General features: G+C 45.7%; 3 protein-coding genes across 4 annotated transcripts; 1 reads left to right on the forward strand and 2 right to left on the reverse strand.

Annotated features, from left to right (window-relative positions):
- The first annotated feature begins 4724 nt into the window (after positions 1-4724).
- On the forward strand, positions 4725-7743 carry LOC148885060 (homeobox protein Dlx4a-like). The gene is made up of 3 exons (XM_089018783.1): positions 4725-5428; positions 6335-6540; positions 7450-7743. Exons 1-3 carry the CDS (start codon positions 5080-5082, stop codon positions 7684-7686), a joined length of 792 nt encoding a protein of 263 aa, XP_088874909.1. The 5' UTR covers positions 4725-5079; the 3' UTR covers positions 7687-7743.
- Positions 7744-10276: 2533 nt separating this feature from the next.
- LOC148885061 (distal-less-like protein DLX-3) lies at positions 10277-15572 on the reverse strand. Its single transcript, XM_089018782.1, has 3 exons — positions 15107-15572; positions 13172-13356; positions 10277-12613 (listed from the first exon to the last, which is right to left on the reverse strand). Exons 1-3 carry the CDS (start codon positions 15435-15437, stop codon positions 12197-12199), a joined length of 933 nt encoding a protein of 310 aa, XP_088874908.1. The 5' UTR covers positions 15438-15572; the 3' UTR covers positions 10277-12196.
- Positions 15573-16715: 1143 nt separating this feature from the next.
- rpain (RPA interacting protein) lies at positions 16716-19510 on the reverse strand. Of its 2 annotated transcripts, none has more exons than XM_089018785.1 (7): positions 19311-19510; positions 19023-19214; positions 18860-18932; positions 18488-18599; positions 17922-17985; positions 17613-17753; positions 16716-16889 (listed from the first exon to the last, which is right to left on the reverse strand). In XM_089018785.1, the coding sequence occupies exons 1-7, from the start codon at positions 19386-19388 to the stop codon at positions 16860-16862; spliced, it is 690 nt and encodes a 229-aa protein (XP_088874911.1). In that variant the 5' UTR covers positions 19389-19510; the 3' UTR covers positions 16716-16859. The 2 variants fall into 2 exon arrangements, with proteins under 2 accessions (XP_088874911.1, XP_088874910.1); XM_089018784.1 differs by having other exon boundaries at positions 18488-18602; positions 19311-19508.
- Between the last annotated feature and the right edge of the window lie 520 nt (positions 19511-20030).

A 20030-nucleotide genomic window follows, 5' to 3' on the forward strand; every position in this document is an offset into this window, starting at 1 on the left:
ACTGTAGGTATCTATTTGCTATCTATCTATCTGTTGAGTTACTTCCGGGTTGAGTGAACGCTGGCGCGTGTGGCCGCCGCTGCTCACCCACAGACAAAAAAACATATTGGGCAGGTCAAAGCGTCAGATATTTCCCCCTCCCGAGGCGAGAGGTGGAAGTGATTTGATTAGCGTGACGGAAGCATCAGGCGTTGACAATATGGCGTCCAAACACATTCCAAAGCAAATTACAGTTATTCCTGATTGCTTGTTGTCCAGCCAGTTTGTTTCGCCGGAAGGGGCTCACGTAGCTATGAAGGAGAGAGGAAATAGAAATACAAATCCAGAATGAAATCAATGGCCTATCGCGTAGCGCGTATCGTGTGACAGTTTGGCATGCTAGCCATTTTCTGGCGCTTGCGCAACCGCCGCGAGCGTTTTCAAAACGCTTGCGGATCCTTTTCAATTTGGCTGACAATGTCTCAAGATCAAAAGAGCCTCGAGTCAACCAGAAGCCAACGAGTCAAACCTCTCGCGGGGGAGGGAGGGAAGGAGGGAAGGGGGGAAGGTGGGAAGGTGGGAAGGGGGGAAGGGGGGTCCTCATTCCTTGCGAAAAACAAGATGGGAAAAAAATCTGGATTTCAAAATAAAATTCAAAAATCGGCCAATTCCCGCAAGAAATTGTCGGTGCCTTAAAAGGTTGCTTTGTCGTACTCGGAGCTAGCTGTCCGGCAAGATAACTATTGGCTATATAGCTATATAACTAGCTAATGTTATATTAGCTAGCTAGCTAGCTTTTTATCTGAGTTACTTCCGGTTTGACTGAACACCAAAGTGACATTGGGAGTTTTGAAAGGCGCTTATAAATGAAATGTATTATTAGCTTGCTATCTATCTACATCATTATGATGATGATGATGATGATGATGATGATGATTGTTATGATGTTTGTTATTGTGATTGTTTTATTATTATCCTTATCATTATCATCATCATCATTATTATTATTATTATTTCTTATGTTTTTTTTCCAAGTCACAAGCCAACGGCACCCTCTAGTGGACGTGTAGTACCATCACACCACACTGGCAGACGTAGATTGTTTGCGACATAGCACTACTGAAGGCCGAGCGATGAAATCCAGGGCCAATCTCCAAAAAACATCAGAGAGGCTTGAGACTCGGAGGTGTCAACAAAAGGCATAATTACAGTATTTGTACACCCAACAAAAGGCGTGTCAGCGATGACTAAATGGGTGAGTGTGACAAACCGTGTGGGAAAAAAGATGTGCTTTGCTCACGTTTCCTCTCAAGTGACTGCTAAAGCAGGTTGAGCAAAATCTTCAGCAACCGAGCTCAAGGGAGGGAAGTTGCCGGCAACAAAACCAAACTCTCAAGCTCCCTTTACAGTCACGGGATAGGTTTTTCTGTGGGTGAGCAGCGGCAGCCACACGCGCCAGCGTTCTCTCAACCCGGAATAACTCCAATTGATAGAAAGGTAGCTAGCTAGCAAGCTAATACATTGCTCGCTAGACAGCTACCTAGATAGATCGCGCGGAGCCGATCCGAAAGCTGGAAGACGTCACAAGACGGGCATCCAGATGCGCCGCGGCCCGCAGGCTTTGCGAGGATCACGACTTTGTTTTTAACGACGCCGCAACAATTAGCCACGTTGATCTCGGTCCAACCAGTTGCTAGTCAAACTCGAGCAGCCAGTCGCGAATCCTTTGATGTCTGTCGAGCTTTCAACATCCCACGGAGGGGCGAGGGAGTGTCCACTTGTGCGCACCGGCTCCCAAAACCTGCCACGGCGCCGACGCCGACGTCGTTGAAGGATTCCACGGCCGCTTTGTCACATGGGAGAGCAGTCCGAGATCCCGAAAGATGTCCGACATCCTACTACACTCTGCAAAATCAAGACGAGGGTGTAGAAAATCCGACTGGACCCTTTGCATCCTGCCCACCACCTTTTCCAGCGACTCGGGCAGGCCCTACGAATTTAAAATGTTCGTAAGGTGCAAAGTTTGTGAGCTATAGCGTTTGCAGAGGTATCACTGTCCATCCATATTGGTTGAGATCGCGCTTTAACAACAGCTGAAGCGGCAACAAAGTGCTAACGTTGAAAAAAGGGAAATGCTGCCCCCTTGTGAAACAAAAAAAAAACATTGCTAGAGGTATCAATTCGTAAAACGACACCAGTTAACACAAAATATTTGCGTAAGGCTTCGAGACGGGATTGGTGTCGATCCAAACTGAGCGAATCCTTCCGTCAGCCATTTTGTCTTTTGAGCAGCTATTTGTTGACGTGCATGTTCCTCCGCGTTGTTGATGCCATCGAGGCTGTTTACTCAAGCAAGCAAGCTGACAACTTTCAGAGAGTAAAGCTTGTCAATTATCTTCATTGTCATTATTCGCAATTATCCCGGCAGACGACAGTCTTCTAGTAGACAATTACAATCCATTTCCAGAACGTTCTTTGTTATTATAGCGGAATTGACAAAATCCTCCAAAACGCGTTTCAATTATCTGAGCGCCGTTTTGACAACTGCTAAAGGCTAAATGCTAATTTGTTTCCCGTGAAACTAGCAAAAGAAGGTCTCAGCTTGCGCTTGACTGAAGAAAATGGCCACTTCAGACCACCGGCGTCCATTTTAACTCACTTAATTCACTTCCAGACGTGCCCACAAAAAATGTATCCACTTCAGTGCCAGGGTTTTTGTCATCGTCACTCCAATTCCAGGACCCACAGAATATTGCGTTTTAGGACGACATCAACATCCAAGGCGGCGTAAGAAACCTTCGACGCTCTTCTTTCATCAGAAAAAATAGTTAATTCCTAAGGGATATGGGTCTGGAGTTATATGCGCTTGAAATGGGGGCAGACGCACAAAATACAATCGACACAGATTAATATAGTGTTTTAACAACAGCTGAAGCTGGGACAAAGCGCAAACATGGACAAAAGCTTGATTGCTAGCTAGCTCACCAGGTAGCTAGCGCAAGAGATGAACATGGAATTTCACACGCTTGATTTGCTTTCGCAGGCCGAATGAAGTGACGTGACGGGCCACATTTGGCCCCCGGGCCCTGAATTGCACACCTGTGTTATAAGGGGATGGATAGAAAAATGGCCGCTCGCCCTCAAAGTGAAGTGACTTGAAGTTTTGTCCCCCAGCGTGATTGAGTTTGACGCGCTTGGCCGAAGATAACCTGATGATGAAACAATGCCGCATCATTAACCTTCTGCCGTCAAAATAAAAGAGAAAATAACGACAATGCAGTCAGGCGGGTAACGTTGGCCAAACCCACGCCTGTCCGGCACGCCGCCATATTGCCAAACGGGAACCAATACTTCTCAATACGTTTCCCGCAAAGCAAAGCGCCATTTTTTTTTACCTTACAGACGCTTCAAATTGCGTTGCCATATTTTGTTCTGTTGTTCTTTTAACTTCAAGATGGCGCCGCGAGAGTGGCTGCCTTTACAGCAGCTGCTGTGCGGCTAACATCCGACTTACGACCACCAGACCCTATTATTATTATTATTATTATTATTATTATTATTATTATCGTTATTCTACGCCCGGCACCGCAACGCACTAGCAGCCGGCAACGTGTACTACAATTTTGGCCAGCCAACATGTCACACGCACGCACAGCAATCTACTGCGTGTGCGCAGACACTAAAAGGCAAGTATAAAATGTATAAATAAACCGTACAGTAAAGTTTGGTAAACATTACAGGAACAGGTATGCAGGAATAAAAATCGATAATATGAAATATAAAATGATAAAAACGACATAAGTTTGGTATATAATAGTATTCAATTGAAAACGTTGCTTAAAAACAACAGATTGACAAGGTATACTATGCTGTCGTACAAGTCGGCCATTTTGAATGGATTTCGACTTACGACCGTTTTGTCGCCATTTTGGCCACAACTTAACGGTTTGGTGAGGTTTTGTGCGCGGAGTTGCTCCGCCCTCGAAAGTTGCATTTTCAGCCATTGTCCTCACGAAAAGCCGAGAAAAGCGCCACCGTGCCGCCCGCCCGCCCGCCCGTCGATGTCGATGTCGAAGTCGATGTCGATGTCGAAGTCGGGAGGGCGTGTCAACGTTGCCACTAAAGACAAGAATGTTGGAAGCACAAGAAAGAAAGAAAGCAAGAACGCCCGCACGAGGCGGCAGGAATTCGCCTTACATTAATTAGCCTGTTGGAATCATCAGCATCATCATCAACATAATAATAATAATAACATAACTATAATAACTACAACTCTAATAATACAAGTTTGATTGTTTTTTTTTTTAAGAAGTCAAAGTCTCTGTAAACCGTTTTTTTTTTTTTCGAAACTTGATCCACGTTTGAAAAACGGAAATGCTATTTTAGCCTTTGATGGACTTCCTGTCATCATGTCACATTTTGTTTTTCTACTTCTTTCTTTCCTTTCATCACTCTGCTGCTGTGTTACTTCCGGGTAGAGGCTGGCACGAATGACTGCCACTGCTCACCTGCACAAAACAAAAAACTTAGTTGAGAGTTTTGAAAGGCGCTTAGAAATTAATTTTTACTTTTTAATTAATGTTTACTTTTTTTAAATTTTCACATTTTTTAATTTAAACGTTAAACTTTTAACATTAAAATTTAAAAGTTTACATTTAAAGTTCATTTGTGATTGTTTGTTTCTTTTTTTTTTTTTTTTGGGTGACCGACGCGACTGCACCCTTCCTCAGAGAGCCAGTGAGCGCGCACGCGCGTGCGCCAGACGCGCACCGCGAGCCGCTCAGTTCACCAGCGCCTCATTTGACTTTGACGCGCTGCACCCAAGCGAGCGAGCGAGCGTCGCAACGGACGCGTTTGTGTCTTTTGAGACGTTTTTTGGTTTTTGAATGGTAGGAAAGTCGGTTTTTTTTTTTTTTTTTTTTTTTTTTTTTGGGGTGCGGGTTAGGGTCTACTTTTTTCTTTTGGGTGAGTGCTTAGTTCGATTTGGAACGACTTGGATTCGCGCACTTTTTGGCTTGGCCCCCGGATGGCCTCCGCTTTCCACGATTCGTGACCCGACGGGACTCCCGAGCCGCGCACACCCCCCCCCCCCCTTAAACGATGACGATGACCTCCCTCACGGACGCGTTGGTCTCGGCGGACCCTTCCAAGTCGGCCTTTTTGGAGTGCGTGCAAGGCCACGGCTTCCCGACGGCGGCTCAGCAGCAGCAGCATTCGGCGGCGGCGGCGTCGTCGTCGGCGGCGGCCCTGACGCACAACCCCTACGCGCACTTCCACAGCCTGCAGCACGACGCGCCGTTCCAGTCGTCGGCGCCGTCGTACGGGCGACCCCTGGGGTACCCTTCCTACCACAGTTCGCTGAGCGCGCACCCGCCCGGCTCTTACCTGCCTTACGCGCACGGCGGCGGCGGCGGCGGCGCGCACGGCCACGTCGGCCCGCTGGAGAAAGGTCAGTTGTTGGACTCGAAAGGGGAACGTCATTTACATTGATTATTTATAGACTATATAAATATATGTCATATATACGTATATTGAAATGTGAACTTTGTATTTGTTACGTGAGCACGAAAATGCGCAAGTGCCAAAAAAGCTTCCACCTGCAACTTGCATCCAGTATATTGTCAGATATGTTACTGCAGGTACGTCCAATTGCAGGACCCCTCCCTGACCCCCCCCCCCCCTTAAATGATGCCCCTACTTTCACGTTTGTTTGTTTTTGTGCCATCCAACTTTGACTTTTCGACTCTTCCGGGATTTGGACCCCCCCCCCCCCCAAAAAAAAAAAAAGCTTCCACGTGGATGGAAATTGCATATAAAAAAAACTGAAAAAAGTGTGAATCCCCCACTTTTATGTTTGTTTGACTTTTTTTGTCTTCTTCTGAGACTTTGACAGCCCCCCCCCCCAAAAAAAGGCTGAATCCCCTACTTTGATGTTTATGTTTTTTTGGTTCTGTCCAACGTGGACTTTTTGTCTTCTTCCAAGACTTAGACAGCCCCCCCCCCCCCTTCCACCTGGAAGATGCATATAAAAAAATGAAAAAACGTCTGAACCCCCCACTTACACGATTGGTCCTTTTGCCCCCGTTAAAATTTGGACCTTTCGTCTCCTTCCGGTACTTGCACCCCCCCCCCCCGCCAAATAAAAAAGCTTCCACCTGGAAGTTGCATATAAAAAAATGAAATAAAGTCTGAACCCCCCACTTTCACGTTTGGTCCAATCTTTCTACTTTTCGAGCCCTTCCGGGACCTGGCTCGTCGATTTCAAAATGGCTTCCCTCGCTGTCAATCTTTCCCTCGAAACTGAGTCGTAGGTTCTCTTGTCCTTCCTTCCTTCCTTCCTTCCTTCCTTGGGCAGATCGCGACAAGCTCGGTCCGGTCGTGGAAAACGGCGGCGGCGGCGACGTTCGTCTGAGCGGTCACGGCAAGAAGCTCCGCAAACCTCGCACCATCTACTCGAGCCTGCAGTTGCAGGCCCTCAACCAGCGTTTCCAGCAGACGCAGTACTTGGCCCTGCCCGAACGGGCCGACCTCGCCGCCAAACTGGGCCTGACGCAGACGCAGGTAACGCGCGAGACACGCCAACGTCGCCGGAAAACGCTATTCTTTGCATTGCATTGCATTGTGGGTATTACGGACATCTTTTGACCCCGTTAAAATAATTAGTAATGAATAATACTAACGTCTTACTTAGCTCGGCGGTCGCTCCGGATCGCGTTTCTTTGCGATTTGCCACGAGAAGCTTCCAAAATGACATCTGTCGCAACAGCTGCGGTGGTAAAATGCTGATTGCGAACAACTTCCGGTGATAAAGGTCACGCCCCACCCAGGTCACCTGATTTTTTTTTTTTTAAAAAGGGTTCGTTTTCAATACGATTATGATTTTTTTTTTTTGAAAAGAAAACTTGGTCAGACGTGCGCGGGGTCTTTCTTATTTTCTTGATTGACACGATGAAATGTTTAAAAAATAAAAATACATGTAAATGTATATAAATGTATACATTTACATTTTTATTTATTTATTACGTTCGTCATCACATTATTTATATATCCATATATTACATATATTTCTTTATTAAAATGGTTCTTTATTACATTTTTTTATTTATCCATTCATATATCTATTTATTTAACCATAGTTTTATTTATGTATCCATATATTTATTTATTATAATTCTTCTTATTTATTTATGGGTTTGTTTATTTATGTATGTATGTATTTATTTATTTATTTATGGGTTTATTTATTTATGGATGTATTTATTTATTGAGTAGAGTCGATTCAATGATGATCGTAAAGGGCTTCATGCAGCGCATCCATGGTTGTTTTTAAATTGCCATCATCTCATGGATAAAAAAAGTTGCTGATAAGCTTCTTTTATTTTGACGTTTCCTGTTTGTTTGTTTGTTTGTTTGTTTGTTTGTTTTTCTTTCTTTGTGTGTGTGTGTGTGTGTGTGTGTTTTCCCATTCAGGTTAAAATCTGGTTCCAAAACAAACGCTCCAAGTACAAGAAGATCATGAAGAGCGGGTCCTGCGGCTCGGAGCTCCAACCCAGATCCGCCGCCCCCCTTCAGACTTCAGCTTCTCCGTGCAGCGTGTGGGACGTGAGCGTGGCTCCCAAAGGCACACCTGTGCACTCCGCCGGATACATGAACAATTTTGCCCACTGGTATCCGCAGGACGCCATGTCCAGGACTCAACTCATGTGAGGCGTACTACTTGGGTTTGGTTGTTTTGCATGAAAAACAGTGCTGGCCCGTCGCTGACATCATTGTTGACAGTGTGAGACACTCAAGCAAAAATCAAGTTGAAGTGCAGCAAAAAAAATCCATAAAAAAAGCATCAAAATAAGCTCAGCCTGGAGGCACTTTTGGCTCGCTTCAACAGGGCAAAATATACAAAAGTGCAGCAAAGTACTGCAGATGGATTCTTGGGTGCACTTCTCGGTGTCACGTTTTTTTAAAAAAAGAAAAGGACGCCAGAAAAAAAAGGGGGGAAAAACATGTTGATGGACACGCTTGCAGTAGAGATGGCCAAAGGGGCCATTTTGGAATCAATTGCTACATTATTTGCTCAATATATTTGCACTCTCTCTCTCTCTCTCTCTCTCTCTCTCTCTCAGAATGATCATCTTTAAAAAAGAAATTTCATTCAGAATTTATGATGACAAAAATAAAATAAAAAAATCATCTTGCATGCATGAAATGAAGAATTCTTTGTGACGGGCGGGAAACGATTACGCTTGAAATAAAAAGTACATTTTTAACAAATTTCAATTTTGACTTATTTATTTAGGAAATTATTTAGGAATGTATTTAATTATTTATTCATGCATTTATTTGTTTATGTATTTATGTATTATTTATTTAGGCATTTATTTATTTATTTATTTATGCACCTATGTATTTATTTATTTATTGATGCATTTTGATCCATCATTTTCTATATCTATCTCAGCCAATGTGTACTAAACATTTGTACCGGAATAGCATGACAGTTTGACTGCTATCGAGCTAGATATCTCTTGCTATCTATTAGCGATATAGCTAGCTCGCTATTAGCTTTCGATGATCTCCTTCTTCTGCTCGACCGTCATTTTTTTTGTGTCCTCTTTGGCTTAACGCTAGTCTGTGGTGGGGTCTTTTTCAGGTCCCATAATAGCAAAGGTACTCCACTCGATAACAAACCATCTCTGCACTCAAAGAAAGTGGGTGTGGGAAACTAGTCCGCCAGCCACCTTGGCGCTGTGTGGTTTGGTTGGTCCGCCGAAAACTAGTTAGTTGCTGGTGTATTGAATGTTCGTGACGCGAAAACTTTGCGAGCTAACGCGGAGCTATCACGATATTCTTTTGAGCGAGATTGACAAATGTCCTATCATTATCCCATCACATTCAATAACAATTGCTGTACAGTATCCACTTAAAGCAAATCAAGGCTAATGATCATTGATGTTAATTCTCAACCATTATCTTTCTGCGCTTGTCAAATTTTTTTTGCTCTTGTTTTTCAAGCGACGCTTCCGTTAACGTTGTGCTCATCAATTAGCCGCTAACGCGACCTTTCGCGTCACTGAGACGATGACAGTGACGCCGTGCCAGCAAATATGGAATATCCACTAATCACTCTAATTAGCAAGAGTTCAAAAACATGATGGTAGACATCGGCGAAGACAGCGGACCGAAATGAAGCGCTCCTCTTTTCCTCTGTGGATCTTTCCGCGGTTCCGCGGTTCTGCGATTCCGCGGCTATATCGGCTTTAACATAGTCCAAACATGAACCGCCACCCGCTTTGTGTTGGGTGAGAACAGCGATGAGACTATAAGCGAAACAGCACACTGCAAGAATCCCAATAAGGGCATGGAAAATCCGACTGGACCCTCCGCACCCTGCCCACTACCGGGTTGAATGAAGGCTATCTGTGTAGCTATCTGGCTAGCTAGCTATTAGCTATCTAGCTAACTTTCTATTCATGTTTCACCTCATTAGTATTACATGCTAATGAGGTGAATCCAGAGCCATGGATAGAACTGTAGAGGTAATAAGAGTGTAGAGATAATCAGATTGGCTAATGAGGTGAAATCAGTGCCAGGGATAAAACATTATCAGATTGGCTTCAGGGAGTGGTCCACTGCTCCCCATAACGTTAGAGCAAGGACATATCAGAGCAGAGGACCACCTCATCTAGGGCCAGGATTACCAGCACAACTTTAGATCGCTGACGAAGCTCTTCGGATGAGGAGCGAAACGCCCGACGCCTTCAACGAAGTACAGATGACGGCGTAGAAAACCTTTTCCTCGCTAATCAGGATAACGCAAACAACAGATGGATCTGTGAGATGGATTTTTTTTTCTACAAATCTCATTTACCGCCACGTCAAAGCCATCTTGACAGCTTCTGTTCACGGAAGTCGTTTTCAAAGGTGAACCTGTGGGTTTGGTTTGTTGCAACGAAGAAAAAGAAGCTTGTTTGTCACGTACACACCCATTCACCATCACTCACACCATTTGCAAAACTGCGGCCCACATGAAATGAAAGGCGGTAGCGCCTGTGCGCTACCACCTTTCTTTTTCTTAAAGCTACCTATGTAGCTAACTAGCAAGCTAGATAGCTATCTGGCTAGCTAACTATAAGCTATATAGCTATCGAGCTAGCTATCTATTGACTATATAGCTAGCTAATGATCTATTAGCTAGCTTTTTATCTGAGTTACTTCCGGGTTGAGTGAATGCAGGTGCGGGTGGCTGCCGCTGCTCACCCATAGAAAAACTGATCCCGTGACTGTAAAGTGACCTTGAGAGTTTTGAAAGGCGCTGAGAAATGAAATGGATTATGATGAAAAATGATACAAATTATTTCCACGAGCACACATTACTACCATCCGTTGACAACTAGCATCACAGAGGATGGCAGAAAAGAGTCAAAGGTTTCTCACGCTGCATTGAATGTTGATGTCGTACCAAAACTCAATACAGGTAACATCTGAGTTACGACCAACTCGACTTACGACCAGCTCGACTTACGGCCACAATGACAGAAAAGAGTCAAAGGTTTCTAACGCTGCATTGAATGTTGATGATGTCGTCCTAAAAGTCAACATTGTGTGGGTCCTGGAATTCAAGTGACAATGACAAAAACCCTGGCACTGGCGTGGACGCGTTTTTGGCCCGTGTTCCGGCAGTGAAGGCGTTCATGTGACTTGACTCGAATGTGACATTTGAACGGCGGACTCCAGCGTACTGACTTTGCAGCTGTGATTTGTAGGTCGGTCAAGCAAGAGTCCACGTCGCCATTCAGAAGCTGTCACGAAGAACAAAGTCTTGAAGCCACTCCCACTTTTTTTGTCGTTGTCAAAATGGATGCCAAAAAGCCACACGTTGAAAGTGCTGTCGTGGCAACTTGAAAAACAAGGTCATGATGCTCATTTTGTTTTTGCTGCCATTTCACAAATAGCCAAGAAGAAGGCTCAACGGTGAAAAGGAAGTCGTTGGTCTTGAACGGCCTTGACCTACGACCCCAAAGTGAAAACCATCCGGCAGGCGCGGAGAGGTCGCCTGCGCACGCTTACCCGATTAGCCGGTTAATTAGCGAGCTGACGCATCCTCATACCAGAATGACAAAATAATTGTCGGGCTGAGTGACGCCACCTCGGCGAGTCTTAATTGTCACAGTTGAAGGCCCAAATACTTCTGCAGGGTTTGGTAAATGTCAAGGACCGAGTCTTGACGTAACCGGCGTGACAAAAGGCCACGCCCGCTTGCACCCAAAAAAAAAACAAGTTCAAAGAGCCAACAAATCAACCGAGGTGAGGTTGGGAGATGACAGCGGAAGCTCCGCCTTCTCACGCCTTCTCACGCCTTCGCTGCTCAGACTTTCGCACAGAATCGAGCGTCGACAGCAACTTTGGAGCGACTCGGCCTTCATCAACGCCCTCTAATTGACCTTTGACTCTCATCAGAAAAAAAGTTAATTCCTAAATCATATGGATCTGGAGTTATATGAGCTTGAAATGAGGGTGGCTGTCCAAAATACAATGCAATGTATACATATTGGTTTACATTGCGTTTTAACAACAGCTCAAGCTGTAGCTTGCTACTTTGCTAGCTATCTATTTGCTATCCATTTGCTATATATTAGCTATCCGGCTAGCTAGCTATGTAGCTGACTATCTATTAGCTATATGGCTGTCTGGATAGTTAGCTAGCTGTCTATCTATTAGCTAACTGTTATCTAGCTAGCTTGCTATCTATTTGAGTTACTTGCGGGTTGAGTGAACGCTGGCGTGTGTGGCTGCCGCTGCTGATCCGCAGAAGAAAAAAAAATGTATCCTCTCTCTGGTGCCATCACACAGTCGATTGCTGTGCGAGAGTGAGATGCTGACTGGCTGGCCAAAATTGTTGTACGCGTTGCTGGCCTCCTAGCGCGTTGCGGTGCCATGCATAGAATTCAAATTTTAAAAATAGGGTGTGGAGGTCGTGGTCGTAAGTACGGGTGGTCGCAAGTCGAGCTGGTCGTAAGTCGGATGTTACCCGTATAGGGGCAGGGCTACCAGCAAATTTGAGTTCTAAACGGATGTTGAAGAGTATCAGTAGTCGTTGGTGTTTAGCATGTAGCAAAGCAAAACATTTGGTCCCGTTGAAAAAAAGAATCCCAGTCCATTTTCCATCCTGCAAGGTGCTTCTCCTGTTGAAGTGGCGCCGGTCCGTTTGAATGTTTGGCATTCAGTAAACGGCTCCGACGGGAGTCGCCGACGACGGCGGCGACGGTGCCGGGTGGTGTGCAGCGTTTGCCTGCTGCAAAGCCAAATGTGCGTCCTGGTCCTGCTGCTGGTACCAATTCGGGAACGCGTCCACGTAGACGGAAGACGAATCGGCTGAGGGCTGATATGACGGCTGCCCCCTGCCGGTCGGGTCCAGTATTGCATCATTCTGGAGGTTAGCGCTCAGGTTAGCGTCGACGACGCTGCTGTTGTCGTCGTTGTTGTTGTTTTCCCAAGCGCTGGGCGACGCGGGAGAGTTGCAGGCCATGGAATCGCTGGCGTCCGGGCTGTGCTCCAGCGCCATTTCGCCCAATGGGAACTCGCCGTTCTTGTAGAGTTTCTTGAATTTGGAGCGGCGGTTTTGGAACCAGATTTTCACCTGCAGCCAAAGATATCGCGACTCGAGTTTGAATAACTTTCGCGGCGTTGCAACGGTGACGTTTCGTGACCATTGCGAATCCCACAAGTGCCCCTTGAAGGCTTCAGTCGAGTGACCTTGAGAGTTTTGAAAGGCGCTTATACATGGAATGTCATTATTATTAATATTATCATAATGATTATTATTGTGATGGGGGTTCCCAATGAATTGTTTAGTGAGCTGATGTGATCTATTAGCTAGCTAACTGGCTATCTAGCTGGGTATCTAACTAGCTATTTATTAGCTAGATACCTAGCGAGCAATCTAACCACATGTATTATGATTATGATGTATTATGAAAGATGTTGTCTGTCTAGCGCGCAGGTGTACTTGATCATTTGACCACTAGGTGCCACCCAAGTACCATTTCTTCTCAGTCATGTCATTCCATCCAAGCCAAGGTGTGTCTCTCGCCTCGAGCAGGCCTTGAGGAGGCCTTGAGGAGGCCTTGAGGAGGCCTTGAGGAGGCCTTGAGGAGGCTTTGAGGAGGCCTCGAGGATGCCTCGGGAGGAGGCTCACCTGCGTCTGCGTCAGGCCCAACTGGGCGGCCAGCTCGGCCCTCTCGGGCAGCGCCAAGTACTGAGCCGACTGGAATCTCCTCTGGAGGACCGCCAGCTGGTAGCTGGAGTAGATGGTCCGCGGTTTACGCACTTTCTTGGGCTTCCCGTTGACCATCCGGATCTCCGTCTCCGGTTCTTCTTTCACTGGAGGGGGCGAGATGTCAAGGAGGTTAGCTTTGCCGGCTCGGGCCTACCTGCCGAATGGCTTGCAACTAACTACATAAAGATCGAATCTTTTGTAGCTGTAGCTAACTAATTAGCTGGCTAGCTAGAGCTGCTGAATAGATGGATGGCTTGCTAATTAAATACATAAATAATATTTTGCAGCTATGCTACCTAACTAGCTGGGTAGCTAGTTATTTAAGTAGCTAGCTGGCTAGCTATAGCTGGGGAAAATGCCTGGATGGCTGCTAACTAAATCAAGAAATAATATTTAGTAGCTATAGCTACCTAATTAGCTGGCTAGCAAGTTATTTATGCTGGTGTGTGTGGCTGCCGCTGCTCACCCACAGAAAAACTGATCCTGTGACCTTGAGAGTTTTGAAAGGCGCTTAGAAATGAAATGGGTTATCATTTTTATGATTTGATGACGAGAAGACACGTCTTCTCTCACACACGTCCTCACAAAGCAGCCATAGACTGTGGCACCAAAATAGCAGCGGGCGCTGCAGTGCCTCCGTTTCAAAGAAATTCCACGAGTTCTCCAAACGTATAATTTTGGTCTGCGTCTCCCCTCGAGGCGAGCGGGCGATGCTGGAGATTTATCGCCGAGTTTCGTGATGTCTGAAAAACTGCTTCTATACGTTGTGGCGTCACTCTCGTAGACTCTTTTGCAACTTCTTCTTCAGCGTCAATCCAGAAGACTTAGCCGTTAGCAAAAACAGCCAAAGGAAAAGAAGACGATTAAGTTGCCATTTTTAGAAAAATAGGGTCTGGACGTCGTGGTCGCAAGTCGGATGTTACCTGTAGCTATATAGCTGGCTAGCTAATTCGCTAGCTATCTATGTGCTATCTATTAGCTATCTCACTAGCTATCTACAGTATTAGCGATGTAGCTATCTAGCTGGCTAGCTATCTAGTTAGCTATCTAGCTCACTTTCTACCTATTTGAGTTACTTCTGGGTTGAGTGAACGCTGGCGCGCGTGGTTGCCGCTGCTCACCCACAGAAAAACTTATCTGTGACTGTAAAGTGACCTTGAGAGTTTTGAAAGGTGCTTAGAAATATCACCTATTATTTGTTATTATTATCACAACAGCTGAAGCGGGAACAAAGATCTAACATGCAAAAAAAAGGGAAATGCTGCCCCCTTGTGGGAAGGAAAAAAACATGGCCAGAGGCCATGGCCGGTGCTTTATTGACACCCAAGGATGAAAAAAAGACTGAATAAATTCGGTAATGGCGCTCTACGTTATATTTTGAATTCCCGAATCAATTGGTGAATAGCAGTGAATGAGTGAAGTGGCGAGCAGCAGCATTCCGGCGCAACTGGAGACACTTGGTGGAGGAACGTCAGACTCCAAGGTCGTCCAGCCGGTGTGGAAGAAGGAAGTTTGATTTGCTTTGGCGGGCCGAATAAAATGAAGTGGCGGACCACATTTTGCCCCCGGACCTTGACTTTGACACCTATGGTGTAAGGGATTAGCCAGCTATCTGAATAGAAAGAGATTAGTAGCTAGCTAGCTAGTTCGATAGATGAGCATGGAATTTCACAAGGCTGATCGGCTTTCGCGGGCCGAATTAAATGATGTGATGGACCAGATTCGGCCCCTAGGCCTTGACATGGACACCTGTGATTCGCTCAGCGTCCAAAGTCATCCGGAGCCTTTTGGCGTTTCTCCCCCGACGACGAAGCAACTCGCAACTGAAGCGGATCGAAAGTTGAGCCGACTCACCGGCGTCCGGTAGCGTCGACGGCGTCTCTCTGCCGAAGCTCCCCGGCTCCCGGTACGCCGAGTGCGGGTAGACGTACTCGCTTTTCCCGCACGAAAAAGCTCCGCCGGGGACGACGCCGTTCAGGTTGTAGTGCGCGTACGCGTACGGGCTGACGTGCTGGGACGCGTAGGACGTCTGCGCCGCCGCGTAAAAGTCCTGCGAGCCGTGGAGCGCGGCGGCGGTGCCGCCGTAGAAGGCGTCCGCCGCCGGCGGCGTTTCGGCCGCCGGGCTCGGGGAGGCGCGGAGGTCGAGTTTCTTGTCGTCGAAGGCGGCTGGCGGCTGGCCGTTCATGGCGGACGCCGTCGACGTCGACGTCGACGCGAAAGAGACCGACGACGGCGTGGAGCTTCCCAAAGTCGTCCGCGGTGGCGGCGCCCAGCCCACGAGTGGAGCTCCTAATTACAGGGCGCGCCGAGCCGGGCATTGGGGAGAAGGAGGTCAAGTCTCCCTTCTCATTGGCTCCCCCTTCGCCGCTGCTCGACGCCCGTCTGACTCTCTTGCTCTCCCCGCAGAAACCTCCGGCGAACCTCTCCCTCCATCCAGCCTTGAAGACGCCGAGGCGGGCTGCCAACCGACCGACTAACCAACCAACTAACTAACTAACTAACTAACTAACCGCCCCTCAAACAAACAAATAACATTTCCAATTTACCTGCACTCACGACCTACTTTGAAAAGTACTCGTGTGCTATCCCCCAAAAGACGTCACGAAAATAGTTGGCTGGCTTGTTATCTAGCTATTTAGCTCGCTACTGTATCTATAATAATAATAATAATACATTTCATTTGTAAGTGCCTTTCAGACTCTCAAGGACACTTTACAGCCACAGGACATTTGTATCTCTTAGCTATATAGGTATAGGTATTAGCTATCTATTCGTTAGCTATTAGCTATCTATTCGCTAGCTAGCTTGCTATCGATTTGAGTTACTTCGGGGTTGAGTGAACTGGCTGTAAAGTGACCTTAAGAGTTTTGAAAGGTGCTTATAAATCAAATGTATTATTATTATTATTATTATTATTATAGGCCATAGGTGTCCGAGTGAAGGACCGAGGGCCAAATGTGGCCCGCCACCTCATTTTATGAGCAAATGTGGCCTGCCAAAGCAAATCAAAGTTGGGAAATTTCACGCTGCTTGCTTAGAGATAGCTATCTAGCTAGCTAGAGATAACTAGCTAGTCAGAGCTAGCTATCAAGAGAAAGCTTGCTAGAGATAGCTTGCTAGCGATAGCTTGATAGCGATAGGTTGCTAGAGATATCTAGCTAGCGATAGCTTGCTAGATAGATATAGCTACTCTAAACATCTCAGAATTCAACTTCTTTGCCCAGAACAGCAAAATTGGCGGCGGCGGCGGTCTCACTGGTGAAATCGACATTTTCCTTGTATGGTGTAAAAGGGAGAGCATATAATTACGCGGGTGCGCTGGATGATCCGCAAAAGGAGGTTGGATGCGGGTGAGCGGCACAACAGTAACATGACGGGTCGGCTTTTTTGGCGGCGTGGCCTTAAAGGAACAGCGTCGCCAAATCAAATCCCGGAAAGGAAAACCTCGTCGTCCACATTGGATCCCAAAGTTCCACGCTTGAACTTCACTGACATTTTGTGAACTTATTTTTCAATATGAAATGCCTTTGAATTAAAAAAAAAAAAACTTTATTGAAAGAGATTTGAATATGAACATAAATACTTGATTGAGGGTTTTCCAAGCAAGTCATAGGACGATGGCCAGGTAGTCGCAAACCTGAAAGAAAAGTCAACAAACGGTGTTTAGAAATGAATGAGGAGGATAGGCAACTCTGAACTCTGTAGCGGTGATGTTAGGAACAGATTAACTCATTCGGATGTACCTTTATTCGTCTCGCAGTGGAGAAATTTACATTTCACAGCAGCAAAGTTATGAAAGGAAAGAAAGAAGTAGAAAAACTAATTATGCTGCCATTCCCGAATTTATTTGGGTTTTGCTTTTTCTTGCGATTGCCGATAAAGCGCTGGTCAGACCTCTAGCAACGCTGTTTCACTTCCATGAGGGGGCAGTATTTACCTTGTGGAAATCAATATGTATATATTGCAATGTACAGGTACGACTTACGAGCGCCCGCACTACAATTTTGGCCAGCCAGCATGTCACGCACTCTCGCACAGCGTCATTTTTCTGGGTGGCCGTCGGACCGCGGAGAGACAAGAGGCGAGCTGGGCGGTTGTGTAAACATCACGTCGGCCATTTTGGATGGATTTTGATGCTGCCCTCATTTCAAGCTCAGATAACTCCATATAATTTAGGAATTAACTTTTCTTCTAATGAAAGAAGAGAGTTTACGGTTTCTTATGTTGAAATGGATGTTGATGTAGTCCTAAAAGTAAATATTCTGTGTGTCTTGGAATTCGAGTGACAATGACAAAAACCCTGGCAATGGAGCGGAACACTTTTTTTGCACATCATCTGGCAGTCAAAGAGTTAACGTACCCGGCAACTTATCATCAGGTTGGGAGAGGAGGTTGCATCCGATGCTAACGAAAAAACAGGATCGCAGGAGCAGTTTTCCGCGTGCTCCGTCACTCTGGATTCCAGAAGTTTCCGTAGGACAGCTGGCGTGATGTTCTTCATCTAAAGCCGGTGAGCGAGACAAGCATGATTTCAAGGGCGCCATTTAAGGCGTAATATGTTCACGGGGGGGGAAAAAGATTATCCATCTGGCGAGCGGTAGTTGTGTAATTACTTTACAAGCCCCACAATTCATAGCAAGGAGTTTGTTGTTGTTTTGATGACGCAAACCTTCGTATCGATGTAGAGTCCACACGGGCAAGAGATAAAATGGCTGCCGATGTTCAAGTAGCTCCTAGCAAACACCAGATATCACAATCAGTCCTCAAGCACTCACAAAATCCTTCCGCAATCCTGTGGTACTTTCTTTTTTTTATTAGTATTATTATTCTATTATTATTGTTATTATTAGTAGTAGTAGTATTTTTATTATTCATATTATTTTTACTATTATTAATATTATATTTAATAAAGTTAGTATTATTATTTTTACCATATTTAGTATAATTATTTTTTATTTTAATAATTATTATAATTACGATTATTATTATTATTTGTATTTTTTAAAAATATTATTAATATTATTATGAAATCAGCATGTAGTGTGAATATTATAGCTATTTCGCTAGCTATCTATTCGCTATCTAGCTGGTTTGCTAGCTAGCTAGTTAGCTATAAGCTATCTTTCTATCTATTTGAGTTACTCGTGACTGTAAAGTGACCTTGAGAGTTTTGAAAGGCGCTTAGAAATGAAATGCATTATTATGATGATGATGATTATGCTTATGATTACTTACGTGCTGCACGTGGGACAAATAACGCCAGCGCCGTCCATCTCTTCCATAACGGATGAGATGTACTGCTGCTCAAAGTGTTGGTTTCGCTCGTACTCTTCAATCAGGGACATTTCTGCTGCATAAAAAATAAAATCCAACTCATATTTTAAACGTTAAGGCGGCAAAAGGTGTTTGAAGTTTTCTTTTGGAATGACAACTGCGGTGATACTCGCTACTCTGTCTTGACTTTTTTGTTTTTTTTTTGCGTCTGTTTTGTGCTAATATGAAGCTACGAGTGAGTTCAAGATGATATTTGGGGTGGACCAGATTTGGCCCGCGGGCCTTGTCTTTGACAGCGTGGGACTATTTGGCTCCAAGTGTGCGAGGCATTACCATGAGCCAGCAGCTCCTGCTGGATTTCCGCCAAAACCGCGAGTTCGTCCTGATCCTTCATCACGTCGCGCAGCTGTCGAGAAACACGTCACGGTCGAACCCTGTCGTGCAATTTGAGGACTCGTCGCGCTGAGTTCGGGGCACAAACAGAACCTCCGCGTACCTCCGCAATCCCGTTCGGGCCCAATAAGGACGGCAAGCGGCGATCCTCGGACATCAGAGCGCCCCATTCCTCCTCCATCACCTCCTCGACGACGAGGGAGGTGGCCGCTCGGCCGCGTTTGGGCTCTTCGCCCAAGTTGCGGTATCGGTCCAGCAACCTCGACCGGCTGCCCTTGAGCCTCTCCAAACATCGCTGTTGAAAATAGAAGACGTTCCGTTCATTTACATACAAGTGACGTGACGCGACGCGACTCGATGGCTGCCCACTAGCCATTTTCGTCGACTCCACCTTGCGATATGTTTCTTTCCACGGGAATGTCGTTTCTTTATAACGCGAGCGATGTCTTTGCACGGACTCCATGTTCATCCGGGTAAACGCCAAGCGAATCGGTCGTGAATCGCTCGCCAGACGTCCCAAGATCACAGCAAAAACAAAACAGAAGCCATTTTTATCAGCGTGCGGTAACCCGGAAGTGACTGTCCGTTAGTGATGTGTCGTTCGCAAACGAGCCGGATCTCTAGAGTGAACGAAGTTAGCCGGTTCTTAACAAGGAGCCGGAAATGGGAGCCGACTTTTTTTTTTTTTAAATAATAATAATACATTTAATTTATAAGCGCCTTTCAAAACTCTCAAGGACACTTTACAGTCACAGGATAAGAACAAAAATGTTTTGTAGTGAGCCGAGCCAAAAGAACCGACTCTCTGAAAGGGGCCTGAATTCCCTTCACTACTGTCCGTCGGGTTGCATTATGGGAAATTGATTTTACTAGATAGCCAGCCAGATAGCTACATAGCTAATAGACAGCAAATAGATAGCAAATAGCTAGCAAATATAGCTAGCTATCAAGGTAGACAGCCAATCGATAGCTGGGCAGATAGCCAACTAGTAAGCCAGATAGCCATCCAGCCAGCTTGATAGCTAATAGATAGCTGGCTAGTTAGCCAGCTAGCCAGCCCTTGGAGGACAAGAGGGGGGGGGGCGTCTCTTTCTGGGAAATAAGCAATATT

Source organism: Hippocampus bargibanti, linkage group LG17 (genome assembly GCF_051943395.1).
Source record: "Hippocampus bargibanti isolate YZ-2025 linkage group LG17, ASM5194339v1, whole genome shotgun sequence".
NCBI classification, from domain to species: Eukaryota; Metazoa; Chordata; class Actinopteri; order Syngnathiformes; family Syngnathidae; genus Hippocampus; species Hippocampus bargibanti.

Excerpts from the sequence above, each read along its gene's own strand:
- rpain (XM_089018784.1), bottom strand. The coding sequence starts at position 19,388 with ATGAACATGGAGTCCGTGCAAAGACATCGCTCGCGTTATAAAGAAACG. Across the intron at positions 17,986-18,487 it reads ATTTGTCCCACGTGCAGCAC|GAGCTACTTGAACATCGGCA; the intron begins GTAAGTAATCAT and ends GGTGTTTGCTAG. Across the intron at positions 17,754-17,921 it reads GACTCTACATCGATACGAAG|ATGAAGAACATCACGCCAGC; the intron begins GTTTGCGTCATC and ends CACCGGCTTTAG.
- LOC148885061 (XM_089018782.1), bottom strand. The coding sequence starts at position 15,437 with ATGAACGGCCAGCCGCCAGCCGCCTTCGACGACAAGAAACTCGACCTC. Across the intron at positions 13,357-15,106 it reads GTCGACGCTACCGGACGCCG|TGAAAGAAGAACCGGAGACG; the intron begins GTGAGTCGGCTC and ends CGCCCCCTCCAG. Across the intron at positions 12,614-13,171 it reads TGGGCCTGACGCAGACGCAG|GTGAAAATCTGGTTCCAAAA; the intron begins GTGAGCCTCCTC and ends CTTTGGCTGCAG.
- LOC148885060 (XM_089018783.1), top strand. The coding sequence starts at position 5,080 with ATGACGATGACCTCCCTCACGGACGCGTTGGTCTCGGCGGACCCTTCC. Across the intron at positions 5,429-6,334 it reads CGTCGGCCCGCTGGAGAAAG|ATCGCGACAAGCTCGGTCCG; the intron begins GTCAGTTGTTGG and ends TTCCTTGGGCAG. Across the intron at positions 6,541-7,449 it reads TGGGCCTGACGCAGACGCAG|GTTAAAATCTGGTTCCAAAA; the intron begins GTAACGCGCGAG and ends TTTCCCATTCAG.